Consider the following 27,123-nt stretch of genomic DNA (forward strand, 5'->3'; position numbering starts at 1 on the left):
ACCTTTTTAAAATCTATCAATAAAAAACTCACGGATTTCTTTGTATGTATTTGGGATAACAGATTTGGTTCTCATCAAATGTTTATATAAATGAAGATATAACTAAATATTAAATATAAAAATATATATAAAAGTTCTTGAGTCAAACTGAAAACTCAACTCACAAAATAAATAATGATAAATGTTTATCCTTATTTTTACTAATAGACTTGGTTCATCTATAATTTTAAATAATTTTAATACTAATTCAAAATTTAATAATATATATATATATATATATATATATATATATATATATATATATATATATATATATATATGAGACAAAAACATCTCTTACGATGACTACCTTATCCTAGTATCTTTTGACTATTGAGTATATACACGTATAGGAGGCGTGACAACTCATCACAACACCAATTGATCATCTTGGGGCGGTGTTCGTGCATGAACTCTGAGAGAGAGAGAGAGAGAGAGAGAGAGAGAGAGAGAGAGAGAGAGAGAGAGAGAGAGAGAGAGAGAGAGAGAGAGAGAGAGAGAGAGAGAGAGAGAGAGAGACTCTTCTATCTACTCTGACAAGTTATGCAACCCGTTTGACGTTATATATCTATTCGTGTGTCAAAGGTCTTGCCAACTCATTTTGATTGGTGTTTTCACACATCCAAACCGTACAACGCTGTTATATGAAGTATGAAATGAGTACGGTAGTTGTGGTTATCAAACAAGACGATCCAAAAGACAATAGAATGATAGATTATTATAAAAGATACCACTAAATTACAACATAAATTCAAATCCAAAATTACTAATTTCCCCTTGTTTTTATCAAATCCAAAATTACTAACTTTCCCTTGTTTTTATCCAATAAGCACTCAGACTTTAGCAGTTAACTTTTTAATTTTTATAAAGACAAAGTCGAAGTTGGAATATGTTTGTTCGAGGAGGGAAACATTAGTCGGTGAAAAATGGACGTTAATTTGTGAGTTCTTCGTTTCTACATTTCAAGCAAATCCTCTATCTCTCTTACTAAGTAGTTTAGGGTTTCTCTCTCTCTCTCTCTCTCTCTCTCTCCACATTTACACAATTTCCTCTTACCCATCATCAAATCTCGTCCACAAGATTCCATAATCTGAAAAGATTTCGAATGCAAATATGAAAACACTTCAAGGGTTTTGTATTACTTTTGATTCTTCACAAAACCCTTCCACAGATTCAACCAAAATCGAACACATGAGGTGGGTTATTGTTTTTTCACATCTTTTATACTGATTCTTCTGTTCTTCATTTATATTACTATGATGAACATGATCTCTGGTTTTGTATTATTGTATCAATTTGATTTTGAGCCAGTTTTGTATGTGCATATGGTGTGGATTATGTAGTATACCTTTTGCCTTTAGCCTTTAGCATTTCAATTTCTTGGATACCATACCCATATACACATATTTCCTTGTAGCCTTGTTAATTTGGGTGAAAGAGCTATTTTCCCAACAAGCTTTAGATTATTCATTATTAAGATGCATATGATTGTGGTTTTGTGAAATTCAAATGCTAAAGGCTAAAGGCAAAAGGTATACTACATAATCCCCCATATGCACATACAAAACTAACTCAAAATCAAAATGATGCAATTATACAAAACCAAAGATCATGTTCATCATACTTGAAGGTAAAGTTACTTTAGTGTGTTTCATTTTGTATCTCATGAATATATGCAAATGCAAACGGTTTCATTTATCTTTCCTTCGTGTGGTAACTATTAGTACCTAAGCTAAGTAGTAAACACATTGTATTTGTTTTTCAAATCCACAAAATAGTGTAAATTATGAGATGGTTTCATTTATCTTTCCTTTGTGAGCAAAGTAGTAAACACATTGTATTTGTTTTTCAAATCCACAACATGGTGTAAATTTTGCACTTTTCACCTTTATACAATTGCTTAAAATGAAATTTTGTATGCCTGTCATTTACGTGCACGGAACGCCCTTGTGACATTAGCATTTTGTGAACTAGGTTTTCCGTGCACACACGATTTTCTTTATTTACCGAATAGCCTACCTCAGCAAGAGCCCTTTTTCATCAATAGAACCAATAATATCTGTGCATGCTTTTTTCATCTCAACCTTCCACCGATCCACATTGATGATTTGATTATATATACACCTTGAAATCTTTGTTGAAAGAAAAGGCAAGTTCAGATCTTTAGGATTTGATCTCTATCTCGCGATCTAGGGTTTGCTAGTGCACCACAGGCGGCTGCAAAGTGTGTTTGTCTTTTCATTTCTTTAACTTCATAATTTCACTTGATCTTTGCATCTTTAATCAATCTATGTAGTTGATCAAGAATGGAAGGTTGATCAAAAAAGTTTTATGTAGGAAGGGTTGTGAATGCAAGAATCAACCTCTTCTTAAGTTCAATACAATTACTTTTTTCCTTTTTTTTTTTTTTTTTTTTTGGTTTTGTAGTTGGTTATGATGATTTCATGTTTTTGCAAGTTGTGATTGCAATGCACATGGATTTGTTGATATGTGTGACTAATCTCAATTTTTGGCTCGATTGAATTCTAGGGTTTTCAAGTTTCTAGTGATTGAGGAAAATCCATGTCGATTAACATGCTTCCGAGGGGATTCGTTTTCAACAACGAATCAAATTGCCAAACAAGTGGATTCAAGAAGTTCCGCATTCGGTATGTTTGGATTTGAAATTTGGAATTAGCATGTTAAAGCATTTGTTCATTGATATCTGTTGATTTAGTTTCTAATTGCTCATTTCTTAAATGTCCTTTGACCGGAGCTTGAAGATATGTGACTACCTCAAATCATGTTGGGGGGTTGGATATGTAGCCTAATTTGGATCATAAACTAGATATGATTTCATTGATCCAACTTTCTAAGCCTGTAATAATGGACTACTACCAACTTCTCATCATAATTTTTAGTTCATGCATATCATGTGAATATTGATTTGGGGTCTATTTGGATTTATATGTTCATCTTGTGTGACTTTTTTTATAAGGTAAATAAAAGCATGTAAACTAACAAAGGTGGTTTAGTGGTGATCATCTGGGATTTAAACTCCCCAAAATAGTGAGGTCCTAGGTTCGAATCCTACAGTCTTCAACATTGGGATGGCATTCCATTCAAAAATAAATAAATAAAATCATTTAAACGAATTGCAATTCTTTATCTATGCCTACAGAAACCCAAAATTTGGAATATTTTTTTAAGATTTGCTAATTAATTGAGGAAATTCAGGGAGTATGTTGCTGCTGTTCGTGAAAGAGATCCCAGAACATGTTGGCCCTTTGGATCAGTTTGTGAGTTCAAGGATCTCAATACTCAAGACGTGGCTCCTAAAACATTACCCTTGAGTAATCTAAAAATTACAGAAGATACTAATGCTTCTAAATGTAAATGACAAACTAAATTCTGTGTAGAACTTGATGCATTGATTGTATTTATGTCTCCATGCTGATATGCAGTCTTCCTGTCTTTTTTTTACCAGTACCCAAAGTTCAAAGTTCCAAGGGTAAAGAGGTTGTTGAATTTGAAGCTCCAACAGGTATATGTGTAGGGATTTTCTGAATTCTAACTATAAAATGGACCAAACCAATTTGTTTTCAATATACAATACAACCGAACTAAGGTTTTGAGTTAATGGGGGCAAGACTTAATCTGATAAGCTATATATGAATGTTTCTTTCTGACTTAAGGCAGAAAGAATGACTTAACAGAGAAAGTCAGGAAAATGAGGCTTCTCCATTAAGTCCTTACTTTTTTTCAAACTTGCCCTCATTTATTTTTTCATTCCATTATCTCAAGTGTTGTGACAATCGATCATGATGTGATCACATATGTCATTTGATACTGATGAGTAGTGTTTTTTTTTCTGGCCTATTGACAGCATTTGAAGTCGAAGTTTCCAAAAACAATGAGGCTGGATCTGAAACTGTTACAGGTACATTTCTAATGAAGTAATGTCACATATGGAACCTGATTTAGTCTCTGTTTAAATACACATTTGTGCTACAGTGTTTCACTTTTTTCTCAATTAATGCAAAAAAGTGGTTTTCTATATGAAATATTCAACGATGTTTCATTTTCAGACCAAAAGATGCAATATATTATGAGTAACTTGTATAGTCACTAGAATTGTCATTGCATATTGTGTTAGTTGCATAAAATGGTAAAAAGGTAAAACATTATTGCATAATTTGGTAATAATGTGAAACATTGTTGTGTAAACAAGCATTTAACTGGTGCCACATCATGAGGTAACCGGTTACAATGCTGCATAATTTGGTCCTAAAATGAAAAGTGGATCCACAATTCGTTTAAAAAAACAGTTTATTGCATAAATTGGGAAAAAGGGGAAACTTTGTTGCAAAAATGTGCATTTAGCAGTTTGAATTTGTATTAGACATGTACAAATTCTGACTATGATTTCGGATATTCTTTGTTCCATGAACTAAAACAGAACTTTTTTTTTCCTTAATCTATAATAAGAGTTTTTGCAATGACCTTAAAACAATGGTCATATATGTCATTTGATGCTGATTAAAAATTTGTTGGATTTCTTGACAGCATTTGAACTTGAATGGACCAAGGAAAACAACACTGAATCTGAAATTGCAACTGCTATGAGTATGTATTTTGATGAATTATAAGTCTGCCCTCATTTATTTTTGTTCCATTATCTCAAATATTTTTTAAACGCAATTTCTCTAGACATCACTGTTTTTGAATTTTGTAATAAGAATTTTGGAAACGACTATGAGTGTAGGTATATTCTTGAACTAGTATGTCATTTATTTATATCATTTACAACCAAGAATAGCTATTAATACATTTGATCACATAGCTTGTTTGATTCTAATGACAATATTCTTTCTTGGATTTTTGACAGCATTACTAGAGATTTCTAAGGGAAACAAGACTCAGTTGGAGACTTCTACAGGTACTAATTTTAACAATTAGACTCAACTTATGTTTTGTTCAAAAAATATTTTACAAATGTTCAAAAAAGTATAATGGTTCAATCACTAAGACAATAGTTAACTGGTCAAAAAAGTATAATGGTTCAATCACTAAGAAAATAGTTAACTGGTTAATTCACAAGTGTTTTTCTGTGTTCTCCCCTTTTTTAAATTATATAACAAGAAGTTTGTCAACAACAATGAATGTTAGTAGCTTCTTAAAGGAGCATTTTGTTATAAATATTGATTGTATATGTAATCTGATACTGATAACAAGATTCCACCCTTTTTTTTTACAGAATTTGAACTTGAAATACCCAAGGAAAAGATGACTCAATCTGAAAATGCTTCAGGTACAATTTCTAATAAATAGATGCTCGATATGGAATCTGATTCAGGCAGTTTATCTAAAATGTTCTTTGTTGCATGATCTAAAAGTGAACCAAATGATTTTGTTTTTTCCAATTTTGTAATAAGAATTTTGGCTACAACAATGAATGTAGCTAAATATTTGAACTTTTGTGTTGTTGATTCATCTTTTCTCATTTTATATTTTCATTGATTGCTGATAAAAATTGTTCGATTTCTTGACAGCATTTGAACTTGAATGGACTAAGGGAATCGAGACTGGCTATGAATCCGAAACTGCTACGGGTACATATTGTTACTCTTTATCTTAAATGCAAAAAAATAGCAATATACTTTCACTAATTTATTTGTTATAGCATCTTACTTTCATTTCATCCTAAAAGTACAATGAAATTTTGGTAATTTTTTTAAAAGTACAATGTCTTAATAATGTAACAGAAAGAAAAGATAGTAGCATGCTTTTTTTAGTGTGTACAAGTCCTTTGAATTTTGGTAATAAGTTGTTTTTATGCAGAGATTATTACGTCTAAAGAGCTTAATAATGGTATGGATGAAGATATGAGTGATGGAGGCACAGAATTGGTGAATTTATCTGAATCTGAAAATGAAGAAATTGTGAAAGAATATGGAGGCAGTAATACTGAAATTGTGGTGATTAGTGATGATGATGATGATGATGATGCTAATTTAGGAAAGACTTCAAAGCCAACCAAAAAAAGAAAATGTCGTGGCATGTCTGAATTAATGAGGGATCCCGTGGGCCCGGATATCGAATCCACTCTACATTTGTCTGATTCGGTTGATGGTAAGCTTCTCTTCTAATTCAGGAATGAATTTGAAGCAAATCAGAAAAGGACAAAAGACAGAAAAGCACTTGTACTAAGTTTCACCATTTTGTCACGTAACTATTTTCTATAATGATTAAACCCTTATTACTTTTTTTTTTACCATATAAAATAACCATTTTCTTCGGTTAACCAGTCAGGAAAGCACAACATACCTTCATTAGTTCATCTATTTTTTTAATCGATTTTGTCATTTAACTATTTTCTGTAGTGATTAAACCATTAACTTTTTTTACCTTTTTAAAAAACTCATTTTTTGTGGTTACTCAGTTTTAATATTAAGGAAAATACAGAAAAACACAACATGCTTTCATCATTTTATCTCTTTAGCATTTTTTTTGTAACGAAAAATGTTTATCTTTAAAAAAAAGCATAAGGGTTTAATCACTACAAAAAACAAATGGCTAAATCGGTAAAGTGGTGAAAGTATGTTACACTTTACTTTATTTTTCCTTTTCTCAACACTGGGTAACCAGAAAAAATGTTTTTTTTTTTTTTCTTTCTTTAAAAAAGTACGTTGTGCTTAACGGTTTAATTACTAGATTAAATAGTTTAGTGGCTAAATGTATAAAATGCTATAAGTACATTGTGCTTTTTATGTACATTTTTCCCAACAAGAAAAACAATTTTTTTTTGTTAATTTTCCTACGTATTGAGGATCTTGCATGCTAAAATGCCAAATCTAATATACATTCTGGCACAGAATATACTGATGAGTCTGATGAAGATTTCACCATCGATGATTATGATGACAAAGATGACTCCGATGATGATGAAACTGAGTGGATGTTACTCAAAAAACAAAAGGCTGTTAAAATTACTTCTAGAAGCAACCGTTCACGAAACTACAAGAAGAAGAAGACATGTGCACCCAAACCCAAACCCAAACCATCGAACCGTGGACCCAAGGGTAGGACCAAGCGTGCTAAGCTACACCCACACCCACAACCACATAACAACTTTGCTGCCCGAAAGCTAGCTGTTGCGATTGAAGCTGAGGTGGCACTGGCGGCTAATCAGAAAAGGTCTGGTTTGTATGACATGCGAGGTGGGACCGGGCAGACTGTTGTGGGTCAGCCCGTGGCAGGAGTTGGTGGGTTGAAGGATCCGGGTCCGGTGGTTACGGGTACACCAGGTAAGCAGTGGACCCTGGTGTGTTTATTGAACAGGAACCCAGCTGATTTTACCATAATCGGTCCTGGGAATAAGTACATGACATGGTTCTGACTTGTGAGTTGAGTTGAAAACTTTTTTTTATATATATGAAGTAGTATGTATGCATATCATCAGATGGAAACTAGACTTTGTGACTCAGATCTGATGGTTTCTTAGGGTCAAACTAAACTTTAGTCGTGTGTTTGGATTTATGGTCTATGTGGGGTCATGTGGATGTTTGATCCTCTTTTTTATGTGTGTTTTTTTTTTGGTAAATCTATCATCAAACTTGTCATATTTCTTTTGTCCAGGTCAAACTGGTGGGAAAAAATGTTTTTTTTTTTTTTTAAATTTCTTTTAATGAACAAATTATATATCCCTGGGTATGGTATCTTGGTCTTGCATGCATATTTTGTGACAAAATTTTCTCCAAATCTGTCATCAAAACCCCCTGAAGTGACACCATCTTGGAATCTGAAGATGGGTGTAGAACTCTTTGTTTTTGGGGTCTTATATGAAATACAAAGAGCTATATGGTTGGAATGTAAAGTTTTTATGATTTTCTTTTTAGAACGGCAGCTAAAAAGTTTTAAGGATTTGACCCAAGTTTCTCTACAAAGATTGTATGTTATAAAACAAATTGCTGATGAAGATTTCAAGAGTTTCCATGTAAAACAAATTGTTACTATGTAATGGAAGACCCAACAAAAAAAATCTGAAGGGATATGTTCTGATGGAAAAATCATGTTTTTTTGAGAAAGAGATAAATCTCTATCAAAGCCGAGAGAGAAGGCGAGGCTTATACCAGATCACCAAACCAACAAGACATGGCAATGAGAGAAAAAAAATAGAAGATAGATTGGAATGAAATTCCTGTGTTGTGTTCTTAATTAATCACTGAAGAAACACTTCAACCATTCCAAAAATATGTTCTCCCCTAGATCCACCTTTTACCAACTACTACTTTTATACTTCATTGGCAATACAACTTTTAACTAAAAACAAAATTATATATATTTATGACAAATCCTTTTTTTTTGGGTTACCTCGGTAAATGATATGTAATATAGTCTATAAACATGAGATAACTTGAAAACAGTTCAATCTAATAATGGTGCCAAAAACTTATGACACAAAAGATATAGAAATGAAAATACAAATCTATTTTTACATTTATAATTCCTAATAAACCTAACTGACTATCTACATCAAGCAGTGGACCTGATCAATAATAACATAACTCAGGTAACTAAAGGTGTCAAACACATAGGGAACATAAGTGTACTATAGCATATTAATATATTCTTATAAATCAATCTCAAAAGAAAGCAATTAAAGGGGAATAACTGTCCAGGGCCATCCCAAATCGATTTGAGGTCCGTGACAAAAACAAAAAATATGGTCCTTCAAAAATTTTGTAATAAAAAACGATAATACGAGTACCAGAGGACTTGTTATTAAATTATATATATATATATATATATATATATATATATATATATATATATATATATATATATATATATATATATATATGGGAAAAGTGAATATATCTAACAACCTTATATAAGCTTATATACCTAACCATCAAACTACGTCATTTTGCATTAAATTTTCATTGCAATCATCCAAGGTTCTTAAACTTCATCTCTAACCTTGATTTACTTCAAAAAAATTTGGAAATTCATCATTATATTTCTCCTACATCCTTTCAGTTGTAGAGGTAGGATATAAAGCTCATCAGGTGGTATTCGATAGAAAGACGTGATGTAAAAGAAAGATATTGGTGAAAGTCCAAATATTTTGGAAGTAATCAAGTTATGGGGTTGAAGTTAAAAACCTTAGACAATTACAATTTAAATATGATACAAACCGATGTAGTATTATGGAGTTAGGTATCTAAGCTTATATAAGGTTGTTATGTATATTCACTTTACCCTATATATATATATATATATATATATATATATATATATATATATATATATATATATATATATATATATATATATATATATATATATATATAGGTGTTTGGAAAAAAACAAAAATATGTGTTTGGAAGAAAAAAAAATCTTATGTCGATGAAAACTAAAAAAATAAATAAATAATGAGCTACCTAACCGACAAGTTACTATAATTTTCGTTAATAAACCTACAAATAATAGTTATTATACATTAAAAGATGGTACAAAATAAAAAATCTCATATATAAACATGAAAATTATGAATGATAATTGGCCATAAAAACTCTAAAGTTTTGAATGAAATAAATGTTTGCACGGTTTGTAAAAAAAAAAAAAAAAGAATCAAGGGACTATTTCTATAATTTGGATGAATTATGTATAATGAAAAAGAATATAAAGGCCATTTTTGTAATTTAGATTTCAATTCACTAAAATTAAGACTGATTCAAAGGTATAATACAACTAAAAAAATAGTATAAGAAAATGTGGTCCTCATTAACATGTTGTGCTTAAAAAAATCTCACACAACCAATTCAGCCACAGGAACTTTGATAAATTAGTTAACAAAACTTATATATAATATCATACATAATTAATTTCGGGCCCCAAACGATAACGAGACCTAGGATTATCGTCCAACTTGTCCACCCTATTGGGTCGGGCCTGTAACTATCACTCAAATAAAGTAGCCAACAAATAAGCAAATAAACGTAACAACCATGGCTAACTGCATAGATAATATAATCTAGAGGTAATCAAATTTATATTCAATCTATCATAGTTTAATTAATTAACATCTTTTAAATGATATTGCTAAATTATCCACCGATTCCTAAATTGATTAACTCCATGCTAATTTCCTATAATTTTAAGTTGTCTATCAACAAAGATAGCTCCCCTAGACTCAATCTATTATGTCGTATGTCGTATTATGAAAAACTCAATTGGTAGTGGCAACCTCTTAAATTGTCCAAGTTATTGAATTAATCACAAATGTTAATCTTAACTTTATTATGTTTAAACTAGGGACATAGTTTTCCACTAGTCACCACTATGTACACTTTTGACACAGTTTTCTAGCTTGAACAAGTTAATAAACAATGTGATTCAAGATATCTGAACCTAATCATAAATCATGCACTCAGTTACATAAATATAGCAAAATCAATATCAATATGTATGGATCTTTAAGGGAAATCTCCAGAAAAGTCCTAAAATTTTAGTCTAATTTATGAAAAAGTCTCAAACTAAATTTTATTTATAGAAAAACACAGAATACCGGTTAAAACTTCGAAAAAACCCTTTTCGGCCGGTTTCGCATATTTTGCCGGTATTCTGTCATTTTTCCTTAGTTTGCTCAAAATTTTGAGATTTTTCCAAAAATTACATAATAACCAAAATATTGAGACTTTTTTGAAAATTACCATGAAATTTATGGATATTATTATTAACAAATCATTTATAAACATAAAAAATATTTTTATTATAAAAAAGAAAATACATTTGTTGCTAATTCTAGGAATAAATTAGTGGTCTAAGTACTCTATTGCTTCCTGACCACTCAAACTCTCTACGTTCCTCCTATGCATTGTTGTGGGTATGATGGTGAGATAACTTAGTTAGCATTCCTCTAATGTTGGTGTTCCTCTTATGTTGTTTAACCTAACTACCAACCAACATTCATACCTTACATGTTAACAACCATCGGCTAACACACATCTATAAAATGTGAAAAGTGAATCGTGAATGATAATTTATATGGAAACAAGTGAAGGGATTTAAATTGTCATTCAAAGTTTACTTTTCACTCTCGATAGATGTGTGTAATTTTATGGTTGTTACCGGGTAATGTTTGGAGGTTAGGTGATAGTTAGGTCAAAGAACATAATGAAAGATCTATATGTTCGTGTAATGATATTTTCTGATAACACGTGATCATATAGCATCATGCCTAATAGCAAGTAGACACTTATTGATTGTGTATTAATAAATATTATCAACTCTTGTATTGCTTACGCCTAACAGAGTACTTCTCACTATGACACCCACAACGATACATAGGAAGAACATAGAGACTTTGAAGTGGTCAACAAACAATAGAGAAGTACATACAAATTAGCAACAAATGTATTTTCTTTGTTTATAATAAAATAAATTTATGTTTATAAATGATTTGTTAATAATAATATCCACTAATTTCATATAATTTTCAAAAAAGTCCCAATATTTTGGTTATCGGGTAATTTTCAGAAAAGTCCTAATATTTTGAGCAAACTAACGAAAAAGGACGGAATACCGGCTAAATCTACGAAACCGGCCAAAAAGGATTTTTTTCGAAGTTTTTTCCGGTATTCTGTGCTTTTCTGTAAACAAAAAATAGTTCGGGACATTTTCATAAATCAGACTAAAATTTTAGGACTTTTCTGGAGATTTTCCGATCTTTAATTGAGCAAACATAATAATTGAATAACTCTCAATATCAAATATCAATCAATCAATCAAACAAACAAACAAACTAGGGTTTCATAAATAATAAATAATCACAAAGGGTTTAATCCCAAATCGCAACAACATATAGGAAATCAAAAAGCTCACTAATAATAGATTGAAAAGTAAACATATTGATAACCTAATGATTTATTCTCTTGATCTTCATATTTATACATCTATATCAGTCTGTCGGCTGATACATCCTTCTAGACTCTCAAAACAGCCTCTTCTGGTCGTTTTCTGTCCTCTAATGTTTCTTGAAATTACCCTACTGATTACCACTATATCTTGGACGAATTTTGGGTTTTATTTATAGTTTTATGTGACCGACTTATTTCACGACAAGATTTAATAAATCCAAAAAATATCTTCAAAATCTTTTCCATACTTAACTCCAACTTTATTAGTCTGACGTCAAAAGCCGATTTTGGACAAGATAAAAGTTGAATTAAAAAAAAAGCCTCACACATGAGTTGTAGGAAATTTTGTCTATTTTCTAAGACATATGTAGGATATTTAATTGGAGTTATGAGTCAAAAGATATGGCCCAAACACAACATAGACTTTATAATTTTGCAAACATTTTCCTGTGTAGCTTCAACTCATCAATTTAGCTCATCTAGCCCATTTTCGTTCCTTTTCATCAACATGGACTTTTTACGTACAAAATATATATAAAGAAATTTAACACCTTTTGTATTATTTTAATTATCAAAGTATCCATAAAATGTCAACATGTATTATTTAGTACATATTAGTAAACATATATATTGGATTGTTTGTATCAAAGATTTTCTTTAAGGACAATGTACCATCACAAATAAGCTCTTTGGCAAAGTGGTATCTGGTAAGGATGTGTTTTGTCCTAGTATGAGAAACCATATTCTTCGCGAGATGACCTGCACTCTAAATGTCATAATGAATAATACACTTTGAATGTCACAATGAAGAATGCACTTTTCATGTTTCATGCCTAACTCTAATGGTAGTTCTTCAACCATATAAGATCATTGCCAACTTCTGCAACGTCCATCTAATATGCTTTTATGGTTGAAAGATCAACATTCGTCTAAAGTCTAGATATCCAAAAAATTGTTATGCCCCATGTAGCTCACATCCATAGTTAAAGAAACCCCTCGTATAGAAATACACAAATAACATATGTGGAAAAGAAAATAAAAAACTAAAGTTTCAACAAATTAAGTGGTTTATTAAAACTATATAACCTGAAAGTACGGGTTTTCGATATTTCGTACCAAAAAAACAAATAAGCGATCTTCAGAGACTATTCTTCATGCTTTGGAGTTTCGTAAATTAAGGTTCGGAATAGGGTTTCCATCAATCTTCTTTAGTTGCCTCCAATACACTTCAAGCATAAAAGCGTTCCGGCACCTAAGGGTGATGTTTATAGGAGTGATAAGACTAGTTGCTTTATTTTTTAGTACTCATGTAAGAAATAAACAAGGGACATCGTTACAAATTGATTTGTATATGCCAGGTAGGCAAGAAACATGCATAATTGGCTATTATTGGTTTTAGTAATAAAATAAAGTTGTTTCAATAATTTCATTGAAAAACTTTTCATTTTAGCACTTTCAAGACAAGGGGTAAATGAGTAATATTTTGACGGTTATTTATGGCATAGGGTCAAAAGATCAAATTAGAACTTAAAAAAATGTGAAAACTTAATAACTTTTTTTCCAATGAAATATACTTACATTTGAATATTATAAACATCAAAATAAGCATGTGTTTCAATGAAATGGTGCCATCTTCATATATATATATATATATATATATATATATATATATATATATATATATATATATATATATATATATATATATATATATAGAGAGAGAGAGAGAGAGAGAGAGAGAGTTAGGTTCAAATGTTTTCACTATCTATTATGTGCATGTATCATTGATTCTGGACCAATCATTTTAGTTATTTTAAGAAAGTAATTAATGCATATTAAATGCTGAAGATATAATTAATATCCATTATATTTTCAATATTTAATATGCATTAATTACTTTCTTAAAATAACTAAAATGATTGGTCCAGAATCAATCATACATGCACACAATAGATAGTGAAAACAAAATAACCTATCCCTCTATATATATATATATATATATATATATATATATATATATATATATATATATATATATATATATATATATTAATATATTACATGTTCACATGTAAAATATGATATACATCATGTGTACATGTGCATATTCCTAAAAGGTGAATGTGGATCTATCATTGAATTGAATATAATATTTCGTGACAATATTGACTTTTTACATTTAAACATATATTTATTTTGATGTATTTAATATGATAATATGTATCTCATTGGAAGAAAAACTTTTTTGTTCTTATGTTTTTTTATGTTATCATTTGATTTTCAAGAAGCAATTACCAGTCTGTCATAGTTTCTAAGAGAAGTGATTGTATACAACACGTTTTTTTTCCATAAACAACAATTTATATTTTCTGATGTTTTATAATATAATATTATAAATTATAAATTGTTGTATATAAAGAAAAAAAATTGTTATGTACAAATCAGTTCTCATTTCAAAATCTACAATAAAATTTAATACAAAATCATAAATAATTTACTAACTGCTTTGTAAATTTCAACCCCCCCCCCCCCCTCCCCCATAATTTTTTCAGCTAATGTTTGAAAACTTACAAGTTGATAAAAAGACTAAGGCCTCGTTGGATAGGTATTGATTGAGAAAGAAACCATATTGTTTGATTGTACATCTGACTGACTCTGTTGAATGATGAAAAGTAACCGTATTACTCTGCTGGTCTTATTGAAACTTTATATATGAAATGGTCCTCCTAAATCATATGCTCGAAGAAAAGAAAAAAAAGGCGATGTGTCAGAAAGATATGATTTTGGGCTTTATAGGAAAAACATATCTTATAGGGAAAGACATTTTTTTTGTATGTGCAAATAATATAGTTTTTTCGGCCCATTCAACCAGAAAAATCTGTTTGGATCTAGAAAAATATCTATCAAATGGACCAAATTGATGGGACTAATATGATTGATTTTTCTTCCATAAGGGAGCAAATATGAAAGGGAAAATGACACAAAAGCCCTTAAGTTTTCACGAAAATGTCGGTTTTACCCTTGGACGTGTTTTAGGTCCAGTTTCCAGGTAACCTACCGGTTACCTAATGCCAATAAAGCCCTTGAATTTTCAAAAATGTTCAGATTTACCCTTAAGTTTTTCAAAAATGTTTGGATTTATCCTTACCTTGATTTTTATTTTGATTATTATTATTATTATTATTATTATTACTACTACTACTACGTATTTTTAATACATTTTAATGTATAAAAATATTTTATATATACATTTTTAAATGTATACAAATATTTTTATTAATATAAATATATTTTTAAAAATATATATACTTGTATTTAGTATTTATATATATTTGAATTCTCATGTATTCCATTAAAAACGTATTTATATATTAAAAAAATATTTATTTGTTTATAGTAGGTATAAATATATATTTATTTCATATAAAAATATATTATATACATATAAATATAAAATACATATTTATATGGATTATATTGTATAAAAGATATATTTATATGTATTTGTACATATTACTAACTATAAATATGTATTTATTTTATAACTATTTGCGTAAGATAGTTTCTATACAAATGAAACACATATTTATATCTATTAAATACAAATGAAAATGTATTTATACATTTCCAAACATATTTATATGTATTAAATACAGATAAAAAGTGTATTTATACATTTAAAGACATATTTATACATTTAAAAATATTTTTATTTGTATTTAATAGATATAAATAGTATTTCATGTATATAAAAACTATAGTATGCATATAATTATGAAATAAATACATATTTATACTTGGTAATATGTATAAATACATCTAATTATATCTTTTATATAATATAAACCATATAAATATGCATTTTTATATTTATATGTATAGAATATATTTTAATATGAAATGAATATATATTTATACCTACTAAATACAAATAAATACATTTTTAACATATAAATACGTTACTACATGAATACATGGGGTTTCAAATGTATATAAATACTAAATACAAGTATATATATATTTTTTAAATATATTTATATTAGTAAAAATATTTTTATACATTTAAAAATGTATTAAAAATTAATAATAATAATAATAATAATAATAATAATAATAATAATAGTAAAATCAAAGTAAGGGTAAATTCGAACATTTTTGAAAAACTTAAGGGTAAATCCAAACATTTTTTAAAATTCAAGGGTTTTACTGGCATTAGATAACCTAACGGGTAAGTTACCTAAAAACCGACTACAAAGGTAAAAATGAACAAATTAAACAAAACTTCAGACTTTACTAAACCTAAAAAACATTCAAGGATAAAACATTTTTGTGAAAACTTTTTTGGGATATTTCCAAACAATGTATAAACCAAGAGAACTGGAAATACTATTTTCAACGTTCACAAAATATCTTTCCAAATCCCAAGACTTCTGTCGTCCCCCGATTGCAAGTCCATGACCACAACCATCAAGCTAAAAAGCGATGTCTTTAGACATGGAACGAAGTTCGCGTGACGCCTCCTCTCATCACGGTAATTACCATAACTGAACTCGGCACCGCTCCAGAACGGAGTGGTTGCCGGAATAACGACAGAATGAAAGTCGATTACTCAAAAGCAGCCAAGAAATGGCTCGAAAACAGTTCAATGGTCCAATTGGATGGCCTCGCACTTCAAGGAATTCGGATTGATCGTGTTGAGATAGGTTTGATACGTTGCGATTTCGTCATTCCAAATCATCTATCGGTGAGTTTATTGATCGATTGCGCCGTCAAAAACATTCATCATCATATTGATCCAGTAATTTACGATCTCGTGGTGACGGGTGAGTAATTTATTTACTTATTTGCTCTGTTCAGGATGAAAATGGAAACTGGCACGTCGGGGCGATGTCGGTTTTGATCGACGATATGGCGGCAGGTGCGGTGTTCTCGTATTGTGGATGCAATCTGGCGACTGTTGATTTCACTATGTCATTTTATTCCTCGGCTAGGGTCAATGTAAGCCATTTCTTCACCTCTCTCTCTTCTCTAATCCTGTTCACTAATTAATTCTCGGTCCATTTTCTCAAACCATAGTTTTGTTGGTATCACCAACTACACGATCCATTAGATATCAGGATTTAATCATCAATTCCACCCTATTTTTACCCCATTGTCTAACAACTTTCACCAAAAGAAAATTAAACTTTTACTTAATACATAATCCTCATGTCAACAGTCATGCTTTTTCAAGCTCTAAATGCTCTGCTCCATGCTTCCTACTTTCTGCATAGTTATGTTTAGGGATGTGCGTTTGGACCGAATATCCAAACCGAAGCCAGGCCAGACCGACATGAATTAGGGCCTAATAAGTTATTTGAGTCGGTTCTTGGTATCTATTTTTGCCCAATTCGGGTTATTAGGTCCGGGTTACCCGAATAAAGGTTTAATCGGGCCAAAAAACCGACTCGGAAAGTGAATAGTCACTTGACCCGAATAACCCGAAATGACCCGAATAACTCAAATAAACCGAAATGGCCCGAATAACCCAATTAAGGAAATTCTATATCGAGTTCAAGAAAATAAATTTATTAATTTAATACTATATTTTTTATATAGAATTTCTTTATTTGGGTTATCCGGGCAATTTCGATTTATTTGGTTTATTCGGTTCAAAATCATAGTGTAAATGTTTGTTTGGGTTATTGCGGTCCTTTCGGGTTAATAACCGAACCGAAACCCGTATTACCCGAACTGAACCGGTCTCGTATTAGTATAATCGGTCCGGGTTTTGATTCCCAATTTTCATCCGATTTGGGTTTTGGGTCGGTTCCGGCCCGAAGCACATCCCTAGTTATGTTCATTTCATGGTCAAACTACTAGTTCATAATCAAATAGATGATCTAGAGTACATTAAATCATGTTGATGTTTGGACTCAGAATCACTAATGAGTTTTTTCCTGCCTGCCTAATGATTACACAAGTCTAAAAGTATTTCTACTCTGGGAATTGCTGCTTACTATTATTGTTTATCACTCTCACTTATTAGTAACAACTTCTGCTTTGACATCGACTTTTTTCTCAAAAAAATTAGGAAGAAGTTGAGATAGAGGCAAATGTGGTTGGAGAAAAGGGCAATCTAGTATCAGTAGTGATTGATATAAAAAAGAAAGGCAGTAAAGAGAAGGTGGTTGTCGGGAAACAATGGATGCGTGTGACTCCTTTCAAAAATTTACAGGCTGGAAAAAGCAAGCTCTAAGTAATCACTCATACATGTTATGATATTTATCATCTTTCCCAACTTTTTGTTTTCATCCCCATATTTAAACTCTCTGTATGTAAAGTCTATACCACATAGCATCTAGCATCTAAAATGAAGAATTAGTCTTTGTATGATAATAGTTAATATTATATCTGTATATAACAACATATTATAAATTCTTTAGACCCCATGCTATTGTTGCAACATATACATAAAGCACTCTGATCCTAGCTACTTGAGGGCGCCACATGTTCGCCTGAATTATCAATTTTCTCACCTTTTGGTACAACTTTATCTGCACATGGACCATAAGCCCTACTACACGCAACATAATAAAAAAAGTTCACTGCACTCAGTATAGCAAGAAGCCAATAGTACCTCTCATAATGACCCTTGTTTATATCAGTAGATATCCAACTCACTTTTCCACCCCTTTTAGTAAGAGCATCCACAGTGCTTAGTATCAAACTAGCCAGTAAGCTTGCGACACCTGACCCAAGCATGTATAGAGAAGATGCTATGCTTGACATACTCTTTGGGAATTCAGAATAGTAAAACTCTGTTTGGCCTATTATGTTCAACGCCTCTGCTAATCCAATAAGAACAAGCTGTGGAATAAGCCACTTTGCTGACATGTTCACCACTGCTTTAGAGTCGTTCAAAAACCCTTCTTCAATCGCTTTAGTTTTCCTTATGTGCTCTACAATTCCCGAAAGCACCATGGCCATTATTCCAAAAATAAGACCTGCCCCCATTCGTAATTTCACACTGATGTATACGGGTTGCCCATTGATTTTTGACAATAAAGGGAGGATAACTCGGTCGTATAATGTGACCCAAATCATTATGGTTATGATTACAAAGAAGGAAAAGGATCCTGCTGGGATTTCAAAGCTTGAAGTGATATGTCTATCCATTGTATTGGCTTGGAGGACTGGAAATGAACTTTGGTTCATGGTCACAGCTAACATGATACTTGAAGACCACAATGGCATCACTTTAATAAGCGCCTTTAGTTCTTCAACTTCCTCTACTGTGCAGACTTTGCTCATCTCTTCAGGTTTCCTACTTATGCAAGCCTTGTTTAAGAACCTTAAAAGGTACCATAAACTGCTTTAGTCAAAGATCAATAATACTATTAACTAGAATTAGAAAGCAACAACATATTGATTCACATACCTCAAGGTATCTGTGGGCATAGTTTTTCCATTCGTATCACTCACACTCAAACAGGGTAAAGTGAGGTTTCTGTTTTTCCAAGCCATGGATATGACTTTGCAAAAACTAGTAAACATGCTTTTCTCGACCTTTACGTTATAGTAAAGAGGATAAGCCACAACAAAAACGAAAGTAGACAAGAACATGAGAACAACCGGGATCCCGAAACCAACTCTCCATCCTTGATGATCTTGAATATAAACAATACCAGTAAACGCAATAAGAACAGCCACAATAGCTGTTGCGTAATACCACCCGAAAAAACTCTCCAATACCCTCTCTCTTTTCGGATTATCCTTACGGTCTATTTGATCCGCCCCAAATGCTAACGAACACGGTCGTACCCCTCCAGCTCCAACCGACATAAACATAAAAGCTAAAAAGAGGAGACCGTATTGGAGAGGTGTCGATGATGCACAGGATCCTGGCACCCGCACATTACAAACTGGAGGTTTTGCTCCCGGGATCACCGTAGTTAACCATAGAAGGATCATCCCCTAGAAACACATAAAAACGGTTTCCTAGTTAGTTTAGATTTAGAAACTACAGTTGCATATTGAACGGGCCAGACCAGGCCCGGTCTGGAATGATTGACCAGGCCCGGTCTGAGTGTGCAACTATAAAGTGAGTATGTAGGATGTACCACGAGACTGAAGATGGAACCGAGAAAAATGGTGAGGAAGCGGCCAAGAAGGGAATCGGAGAGAAAAGCACCGGCGATGGGGAGGAGATTGGTGGCGGCTGACCAAATTAGGAGGATGATTGTACCGAGGGCGGCGCTTGTATGGTAATCGGACATAAGGTATATAATCATGTTTGGGAGTAGACCAAAACTTGCCACTTTTTCAAATGATTCATTTGCTGTTGCCATAAGTTGTAACCAATACAAAAACTATGAGTAAGTATAGATTCACAATCAAATTGAAAAAATAAATAGACAAAGTATGAATACCTAAGATGAATGGCATGGTTATTATACCACCCTTTTGCCTTCCTGTAGACTTTTTCTCTTTCATTTCACTTTCTTCTGTCAAAGGAACATCCATCTATCTCTATGTATGATATAAAAAGAACACAGAGAAAAGTAAGTGCATGCCAATAGATTGTCTTAATCCGATCATGAGTGATGTTTTAATGAATGATTTGCCAATAGATCATCTAGACAATTGCCTTAAGTATCTTGGAATTGTACATGAAACTAAAATTCTGTTTTGCTGACGATTTGTTTTGCATGCTTATATGGTTGACATGAACTTTGTAAACAGTTGTGCAAAGGTAATAGATTATGTATATATGTTTGGATTTTGGGTATGTGACAAAAGAAAAGGCCTTGGTCTTGGTGTTAGCTTTAGTTTAGTAGGATAGGATTGTTGGAATGATCGTTTTATAGCTGATGTTTCCTGTTGTTTTTAGTGGTATTTACCGACTAGTTTTTGGCTACTCTTTTTTAGTGCATGTAAAATATAAATATGAAAAAACAGAAAGGAAAAAAAAAAAAAGCAAATCAGACTCTCTGGATTGCCCAACATAAACCCATCCTAGGGCCCAACACTTGAGCATTGGACCCAGCCTGAATAAGCTTAATATCTAAAGCTTGATCCCGGAGAGCTCAGCTCCGTTGTATCCCTAATATAAATTGTTAAATACTTTAAATCTTTTACTTATAACTATTAACTACTATTAAGTATTAACTAGTTTAGTAAAATACATAAAAAATCAAAATCAACTCAAAACGACCCATCAACAAACAATGAGAAGTTTCGTGGCTTTTTTTCTTATCAACTAAAAACAACACATTAATAAGTCTAGATGAGTAATTAGTTTTGTTAAAAAATAATCTTAATAAGAAAATATATATAAAAATGAACCTAATTGTCCAATGTCAGTTAAATATTAGACTTTGATTAAGATCTTATTGTACCAACAAGCATATCCATTTATACCATTCTTTCTAGATGATATCGTTAGAGAAATAATGTTTATTATTTTATTCGTTTTTTCAGCATAATGTAAACAATGAACTTTCTTTTCTTTAATAGTTTGCTTGAGACATGCCCCTTTCCAACAGAAAAGAAAACGATGGTGAATTTTATGTTTTGTAGTATATATTTGTGAGCCTTTTCATAAAATGTATTGAAACCATTATTGTTTCAAATTTAGATTAAACCATTGTATTATTCAATGTGGTCCCTTATTTATTCTTGTAAAATATATCTTCCATTAATTATGTATTATATAAAACAATGAATTTGAGATAGTCCAATTCATTTTGAAGCTTTCCTAATGTTTGAGATAGTGACACCATTTTTAAATTTCAGAAATAGTCAATAAGTCAGGTTAATGCGACTTAGGCTCAACGTAAGCCAATACAAGAGCTAACTAGGAGTAGACAATCTTAAGGACAAAATATGGTTTTCTAAATAGCTTATATAAAATTCATACAATTCTTTTGTTAATCAAATAGTATTTGATAACCTTTTGAAATTCTCAAGATCTTTTACTATAAATCATTGTGACCATTTTAGGATGATCGCTTCCCAATTATAAGTTATAACTATAACAAAGTAAAGCACCACATTTCTTAAAAATTTGCCATTTAAAAAATAAATATTTAATATGCTTTTACAATCAAAAAATTATTGATCCAGATATTTGAGACTTTACAATATTACAAGTACAAATGTGAATAATGAAAATGCATGGTTGTTTTCTTTAAAGATGCTAATGTTACAAAATAAATCAAACCAACATTATCATATTTTATACCTAAAATAAAGGATAAATATTAATAAAAAAAGATAGGCTAACATATGGTACTATTTACACACCTTGATCTACATAGTTTTATAGTTTTATGGGTTATTGTTAGAATATTCATAGCATTTTGGCCTAATTCAGAAATCCCATTTTTTAGTCGTTTCGTAGATATATAAAATGCCAGAATACCGACTAAAAATTCAAAAACCCCATTTTTTAGTCGGTTTCGTAGATTCATCTAGTATTATGTATTTTTCCGTCAATTTGGTCAAAATATTGAGACTTTTTTAAATTAACCAATAACCAAAATATTTTGGGACTTTTTTAAGATTACCCTTAAATTAATATATATTATTAGTAACAATATATTTATAAATATAACATATCTTTTATTATAACATATCTTTTATTATAAACAATAAAAGATGTGTTTTAGCCTATGGTTGTTATAAGGTAAGGTATCAAGATTGTATGATAGTTAAGTTAAAGAATATAAAAGGAACACCAACATCAAAGAAACTCACAAAGTGTATCTCACCACAACATCATGGTATTTTGTCCATCATTTGTATTTCCTTTGTTTATAATAAAAAAAATATATTACATTTTTGATGATTTGTTAATAATTATATACATTAATTCAAAGCTAATCTTCAAAAAAACCTCAATATTTTGGTTATTGGCTGATAACAAGATAATCTTCATAAAAGTCTCAATATTGTCTAAATTAAGGGGAAAAGACGGGATATAGGGTAAATCTGTGAAACCGTCCAAAAAAAAGTTTTTCCAAAATTTTAGCCGATCTGCCGTCCTTTTCTATTAATTAAGCGAAAATATTGAGACTTTTTAACAATAAGCCTATCTTTATTCAATAATTTTTACGTTTTGGGCTTTCGCTGGGATGCCTTTTCATTTCAAAAGCGGTAATAAAAAAGCATGTGCCCACCAAAAGTAACCAACATATATTTGGTTTTCCAAGGTAAACATCAATTCCTTGATAAAATGGCACTATTTCTTTCTTCTTTTTACACAAATCTACAATTGTCCTTGATCTCTTTTTTTCATTATGTGGTTCTAGTTGTAGGAGTAGCATATACATGTTGTTATTAGTTGACAATGGAACCATGTTGCATAGCAACGACTGGTTCACTACATTTAGAGCACCGGAATGTTGTAGTTGCAGCACACCGTGTACTAAGACAGTAGTAACAATACCTGCCAACCCAAACCCAACAACAGTAACCATCATAATTACTATCTACCTTTAACTTGTATTATAGCATCCTACTTTCATTTCTTATTATCACAACATTCTACTAACAATTTTCTTTTATACTTATTAAGACATTGGTTGGACCTTGAAACGTCTACCCAATCATAACATTGTACATTTGTACTTTCAAGCTTTAATTCTTATTAATATATTATACATTGTCTAATCTGAGGAATTATAGCAAATTACAATTGCTAATTGCTTTAATTAGGTAGATTTTTCAATGTTGTAATACGAAGAAATGAAAGTAAGATACTATATAGTAAACAACTCAACGGAAGTACATTGCTAATTCTTGCATTTAACCCTCTATGATCAAACCAAGAGAGTTTCAAATGTCTTGATCACAAGTCAACAAAAAGACTGACCATCATAAGCATGTGGTAGAACATAATGTTATTCATGCGCCATGAGTTTTTAAGTTGATTAAAGAGTAAATTACAGAAATGGTCCCTGTGGTTGTATGTTTGTCATTTGATCCCTAAGTTTGCCATTTGTTATGTAAAAAGGTCCATGTGTTTACTAAACCATGTAAAATGATGCCCTGATTTATTTTCTTTAAACATTTCCTTTTACTGTTTTTTATTAAAATAATATTAAATGTGGTCCCCACCCCGTAACAAATGACAAACATAGGGTCCATAAGGATAGAAATTGGAAAGTTTATTATAGTCATTTCACATGGACCAATGGCCTTCCTTCTCCGTGACAAATGACAAACAAAGGGGCTATGAGGTTAGAAAAAAAAAAGTTGGGCTGCCAGTGCAACAATCATACAAACACAGGGACCATTTCTGTAACTTACCTTTGATTAAATGTGGCAATCATCAAAATCAAAGTTTTGGAAAATATTATGTGTAGTAATAAATTACGTACCTATGGTGGCAAGGAAGAGCTACATATGGGATTGTTGGACTGGCCTTACAGATGGGGCATAATGTATCATCACCCTCAGAACCTGAAGACTTGTCCTTTGAAAATGGACGAAAAAGATTTTTCATTGAAGATGAATTGAGAATAGGAAGTAGCAGCAACAACATTTCCTGCAAGTGCATAACAAGGGGTATGTAAGTCATTTATACAAAAGAGGGAAATTTGGTAAATTTTCATGGAACACCAGAACCCGATGAAGCAAAATAGAATTACATATAGTAGTAAACATAAATCTATACTACACTGCTAATAGTAGGGTTTAGATAAGGTATTCAAGTCATTTATACAAAAGAAAGTTGAATTCCACCACTAATGAGATTTTGTAAATTCCAATGGAATAACCAAATGCAAGAAATGGAATAGAATTGAATTCCAATTCCAGCCAACTCCTATGAAATCCAGCTAACCAATATTCATAAGAACGAAAATTACCGAGAATTCATTCCAAACTAACTGGCGATTCATGTATTCGAAGCTAACAGCACGATTCATATGAGGACTCCCATATACAAGTCTGGCTCCTAGAGCTCTCTCAATAAGATTCCTGTACCTGTAAATAATATACAACTAACAATCATGTCTTCATTTCTAGATTCAATCATATATCATATATCAGGATATATTTAGCAATATTTTTTATATTATATGTACATGTACTCCCAAGTTTCTTCGCCCTTTAACCCAAGTAGCTATTTGTTGCCATCTAGTACCATTTTATAATGAAATTAAGTCACTTGAAAAAATAGTTAAAAATAAGTTCCAGCAGCACTAAGCCATTAACATATTCCAATTAGCAAAACCATCAAAATGAAGAGGTGCTTAAAGCTCATTGCATACCTCCCAGAGTAAAGAAATATAAGCAAATTGGTGAAAGATGCAGCTTTATAAAACCCTTCAATACGTTGGATTATAAACCAAGCTCGATGACCCGCTGACCTCTGCCCATGGAATGGAAGGGGTGAGAGAAAAAGAAATTGGGACCAAAAAAGAAAACAAAATTTTAACTTATTCATCTTCATTTATTATCATATTGATGGGAGGAGGGGATTGCAATTACAGAAAGATGAGGGTTCAACTATCTAAACATGGAATAGCATATACCTGATTAGAATCAGCCCCTCGACGAAAAGCAAAAAAAGACTGTAGACGAGTCCAAATATATTGTCCACCAACTGTAGCAACACAATACCATATCTTCTGAGCAATAGTGAGTCCAGGTCCCTCCAAGCCTGTTCTAACTGGAAAATAGATTGGAATCAATTGAGATGTAAGGCTACAATGTATTGGCCACTATTAGAACTTGATAGAATGGATATAACCATATACTTGAAACTTCTTACTTTCTCCTCTTGTAGTCATGGCATGCTCATCTCTATATCTTAGATTCATGAGAGCATTTCCTGGAGTAGGTTTATCAACCCAAATGGAGAACCTCCAAATGAGAAACTCAAGGAAAGCATCAAGCTCAGCTTCGTACTGAAATAGCAATCCTGGCTAATCCCAAAAGAATAAGATTTGGTAAGAAATTAAAGATGGAAACAAAAAGAAAAACCTAGATTATTTCATAATATACCTTCATTACAGAGAAAACCTTGACCAATTGCTCTTTCAACATGGCTGACATCTCAACATCAAGTCTCGCTGCATCCACCTGGTTAACTCTTGATATCACAATTGGAATTGCAGACTGCAGAGAATTCACCAACGAATCAATTAGCTCTGTGTTAATAGAGAGAGGAGATAAGGTACCTTCATGGATATGAAAAACCACTTGTTTACTCCTAGAAAGATGTTGATGAATTTATATGAGGTCCTTGCGCATTAAATTTGTTTCCAATAACTCAACTAATTCACTCTGAGATTAATCATATGAGATTCCTAATCCTGAACGCTGATTTTGCTTCTAACAGCTTAATAAATAATGGTCACTCTGAGTTTAATTATTTAGTTCGACATTAGATTCATAACCTGAACATTGATTTCGTTTGGATTAACATGACAAAATCTGAATTAATAGAAAGCAAACTAAACAAAACCTACCGTCAATACCTGAGAAGGAGGGCGAATGATTTACCTGAGAAGGAAGGACGAATGATTTCCAGCGCGGTGATAATCTTTCATATGTAGTAACCCAAGCTGCTTCAGCTGGAGGGATAACATTTGTCTCCGTCGATGATGACGATGATGAAGATGATGTTGTCGCCAGGGTTTCTCGCATCACATAAAATTTTCAAGTGTATAGTTTTCTACGATTACAGGAACGGCACACCGATGCCAGCAACACTGAGGAACTGGAATCGGGATGCAGGGCGATGTTTAGATCCAAACGCCGTGTGTGATTTGGTTTGTGAGACACCACTGGCTGAGAATGGAGATGGTTTCCAGTTACAGTTTCACGGTGGAACCGAGCAGTGGAGAACCGGAGATAATTTTGATTTTTTTTATTTTTTATTTTTTTATTTTTTTATTTTTTTTATGTTTTTTTGAAAACCTCAAATTAGAAAAGAAAAGGCATGCAAGTGCTTTCAAATCATTCCATTGTTGAGTGTCTAGGCGGGTCAAGAAATGAACGGTTAAGAAACTTCAACTTGAGATTAATTGGGTGGTATTTGTCTTTTTGAAAGTATACTTTTTCATTATTTATGTTTGCGATTCTGAAAAAAAAAAACATTTGTCTTTTTAAAAAACAATAGATATAAAAAGGTTTGATCGACATTTATTTATTTATTTATTTTTTAAAGTTAGCTTTAGTTTTTTGA

At 31.5% G+C, this 27,123-nt stretch overlaps 4 protein-coding genes across 5 annotated transcripts; 2 read left to right on the top strand and 2 right to left on the bottom strand.

The window, feature by feature from the left end:
- Nucleotides 1-931: 931 nt before the first annotated feature.
- LOC111909149 (uncharacterized) lies at nucleotides 932-7,642 on the top strand. 2 transcript variants are annotated; one of them, XM_023904939.3, is made up of 11 exons: nucleotides 933-1,235; nucleotides 2,569-2,687; nucleotides 3,256-3,410; nucleotides 3,506-3,562; nucleotides 3,905-3,958; nucleotides 4,585-4,644; nucleotides 4,907-4,957; nucleotides 5,276-5,329; nucleotides 5,571-5,630; nucleotides 5,860-6,150; nucleotides 6,894-7,642. In XM_023904939.3, exons 2-11 carry the CDS (start codon nucleotides 2,602-2,604, stop codon nucleotides 7,415-7,417), a joined length of 1,392 nt encoding a protein of 463 aa, XP_023760707.1. In that variant the 5' UTR covers nucleotides 933-1,235; nucleotides 2,569-2,601; the 3' UTR covers nucleotides 7,418-7,642. The 2 variants fall into 2 exon arrangements, with proteins under 2 accessions (XP_052625906.1, XP_023760707.1); XM_052769946.1 differs by lacking the exon at nucleotides 3,256-3,410 and having other exon boundaries at nucleotides 932-1,235.
- An 8,691-nt stretch (nucleotides 7,643-16,333) lies between these two features.
- Nucleotides 16,334-18,389, top strand: LOC111909129 (uncharacterized). The gene is made up of 3 exons (XM_023904918.3): nucleotides 16,334-16,686; nucleotides 16,800-16,940; nucleotides 18,016-18,389. The coding sequence occupies exons 1-3, from the start codon at nucleotides 16,537-16,539 to the stop codon at nucleotides 18,178-18,180; spliced, it is 456 nt and encodes a 151-aa protein (XP_023760686.1). The 5' UTR covers nucleotides 16,334-16,536; the 3' UTR covers nucleotides 18,181-18,389.
- A 12-nt stretch (nucleotides 18,390-18,401) lies between these two features.
- On the bottom strand, nucleotides 18,402-20,569 carry LOC111909119 (protein NRT1/ PTR FAMILY 1.2-like). The gene is made up of 4 exons (XM_023904911.2): nucleotides 20,354-20,569; nucleotides 20,045-20,262; nucleotides 19,363-19,898; nucleotides 18,402-19,275 (listed from the first exon to the last, which is right to left on the bottom strand). The coding sequence occupies exons 1-4, from the start codon at nucleotides 20,445-20,447 to the stop codon at nucleotides 18,411-18,413; spliced, it is 1,713 nt and encodes a 570-aa protein (XP_023760679.1). The 5' UTR covers nucleotides 20,448-20,569; the 3' UTR covers nucleotides 18,402-18,410.
- Nucleotides 20,570-23,097: 2,528 nt separating this feature from the next.
- Nucleotides 23,098-26,893, bottom strand: LOC111909107 (peroxisome biogenesis protein 2). The gene is made up of 8 exons (XM_023904895.3): nucleotides 26,439-26,893; nucleotides 25,938-26,051; nucleotides 25,705-25,858; nucleotides 25,466-25,602; nucleotides 25,202-25,302; nucleotides 24,797-24,914; nucleotides 24,308-24,474; nucleotides 23,098-23,373 (listed from the first exon to the last, which is right to left on the bottom strand). Exons 1-8 carry the CDS (start codon nucleotides 26,580-26,582, stop codon nucleotides 23,265-23,267), a joined length of 1,044 nt encoding a protein of 347 aa, XP_023760663.1. The 5' UTR covers nucleotides 26,583-26,893; the 3' UTR covers nucleotides 23,098-23,264.
- Between the last annotated feature and the right edge of the window lie 230 nt (nucleotides 26,894-27,123).

Source organism: Lactuca sativa, chromosome 1 (assembly GCF_002870075.4).
Source record: "Lactuca sativa cultivar Salinas chromosome 1, Lsat_Salinas_v11, whole genome shotgun sequence".
NCBI classification, from domain to species: Eukaryota; Viridiplantae; Streptophyta; class Magnoliopsida; order Asterales; family Asteraceae; genus Lactuca; species Lactuca sativa.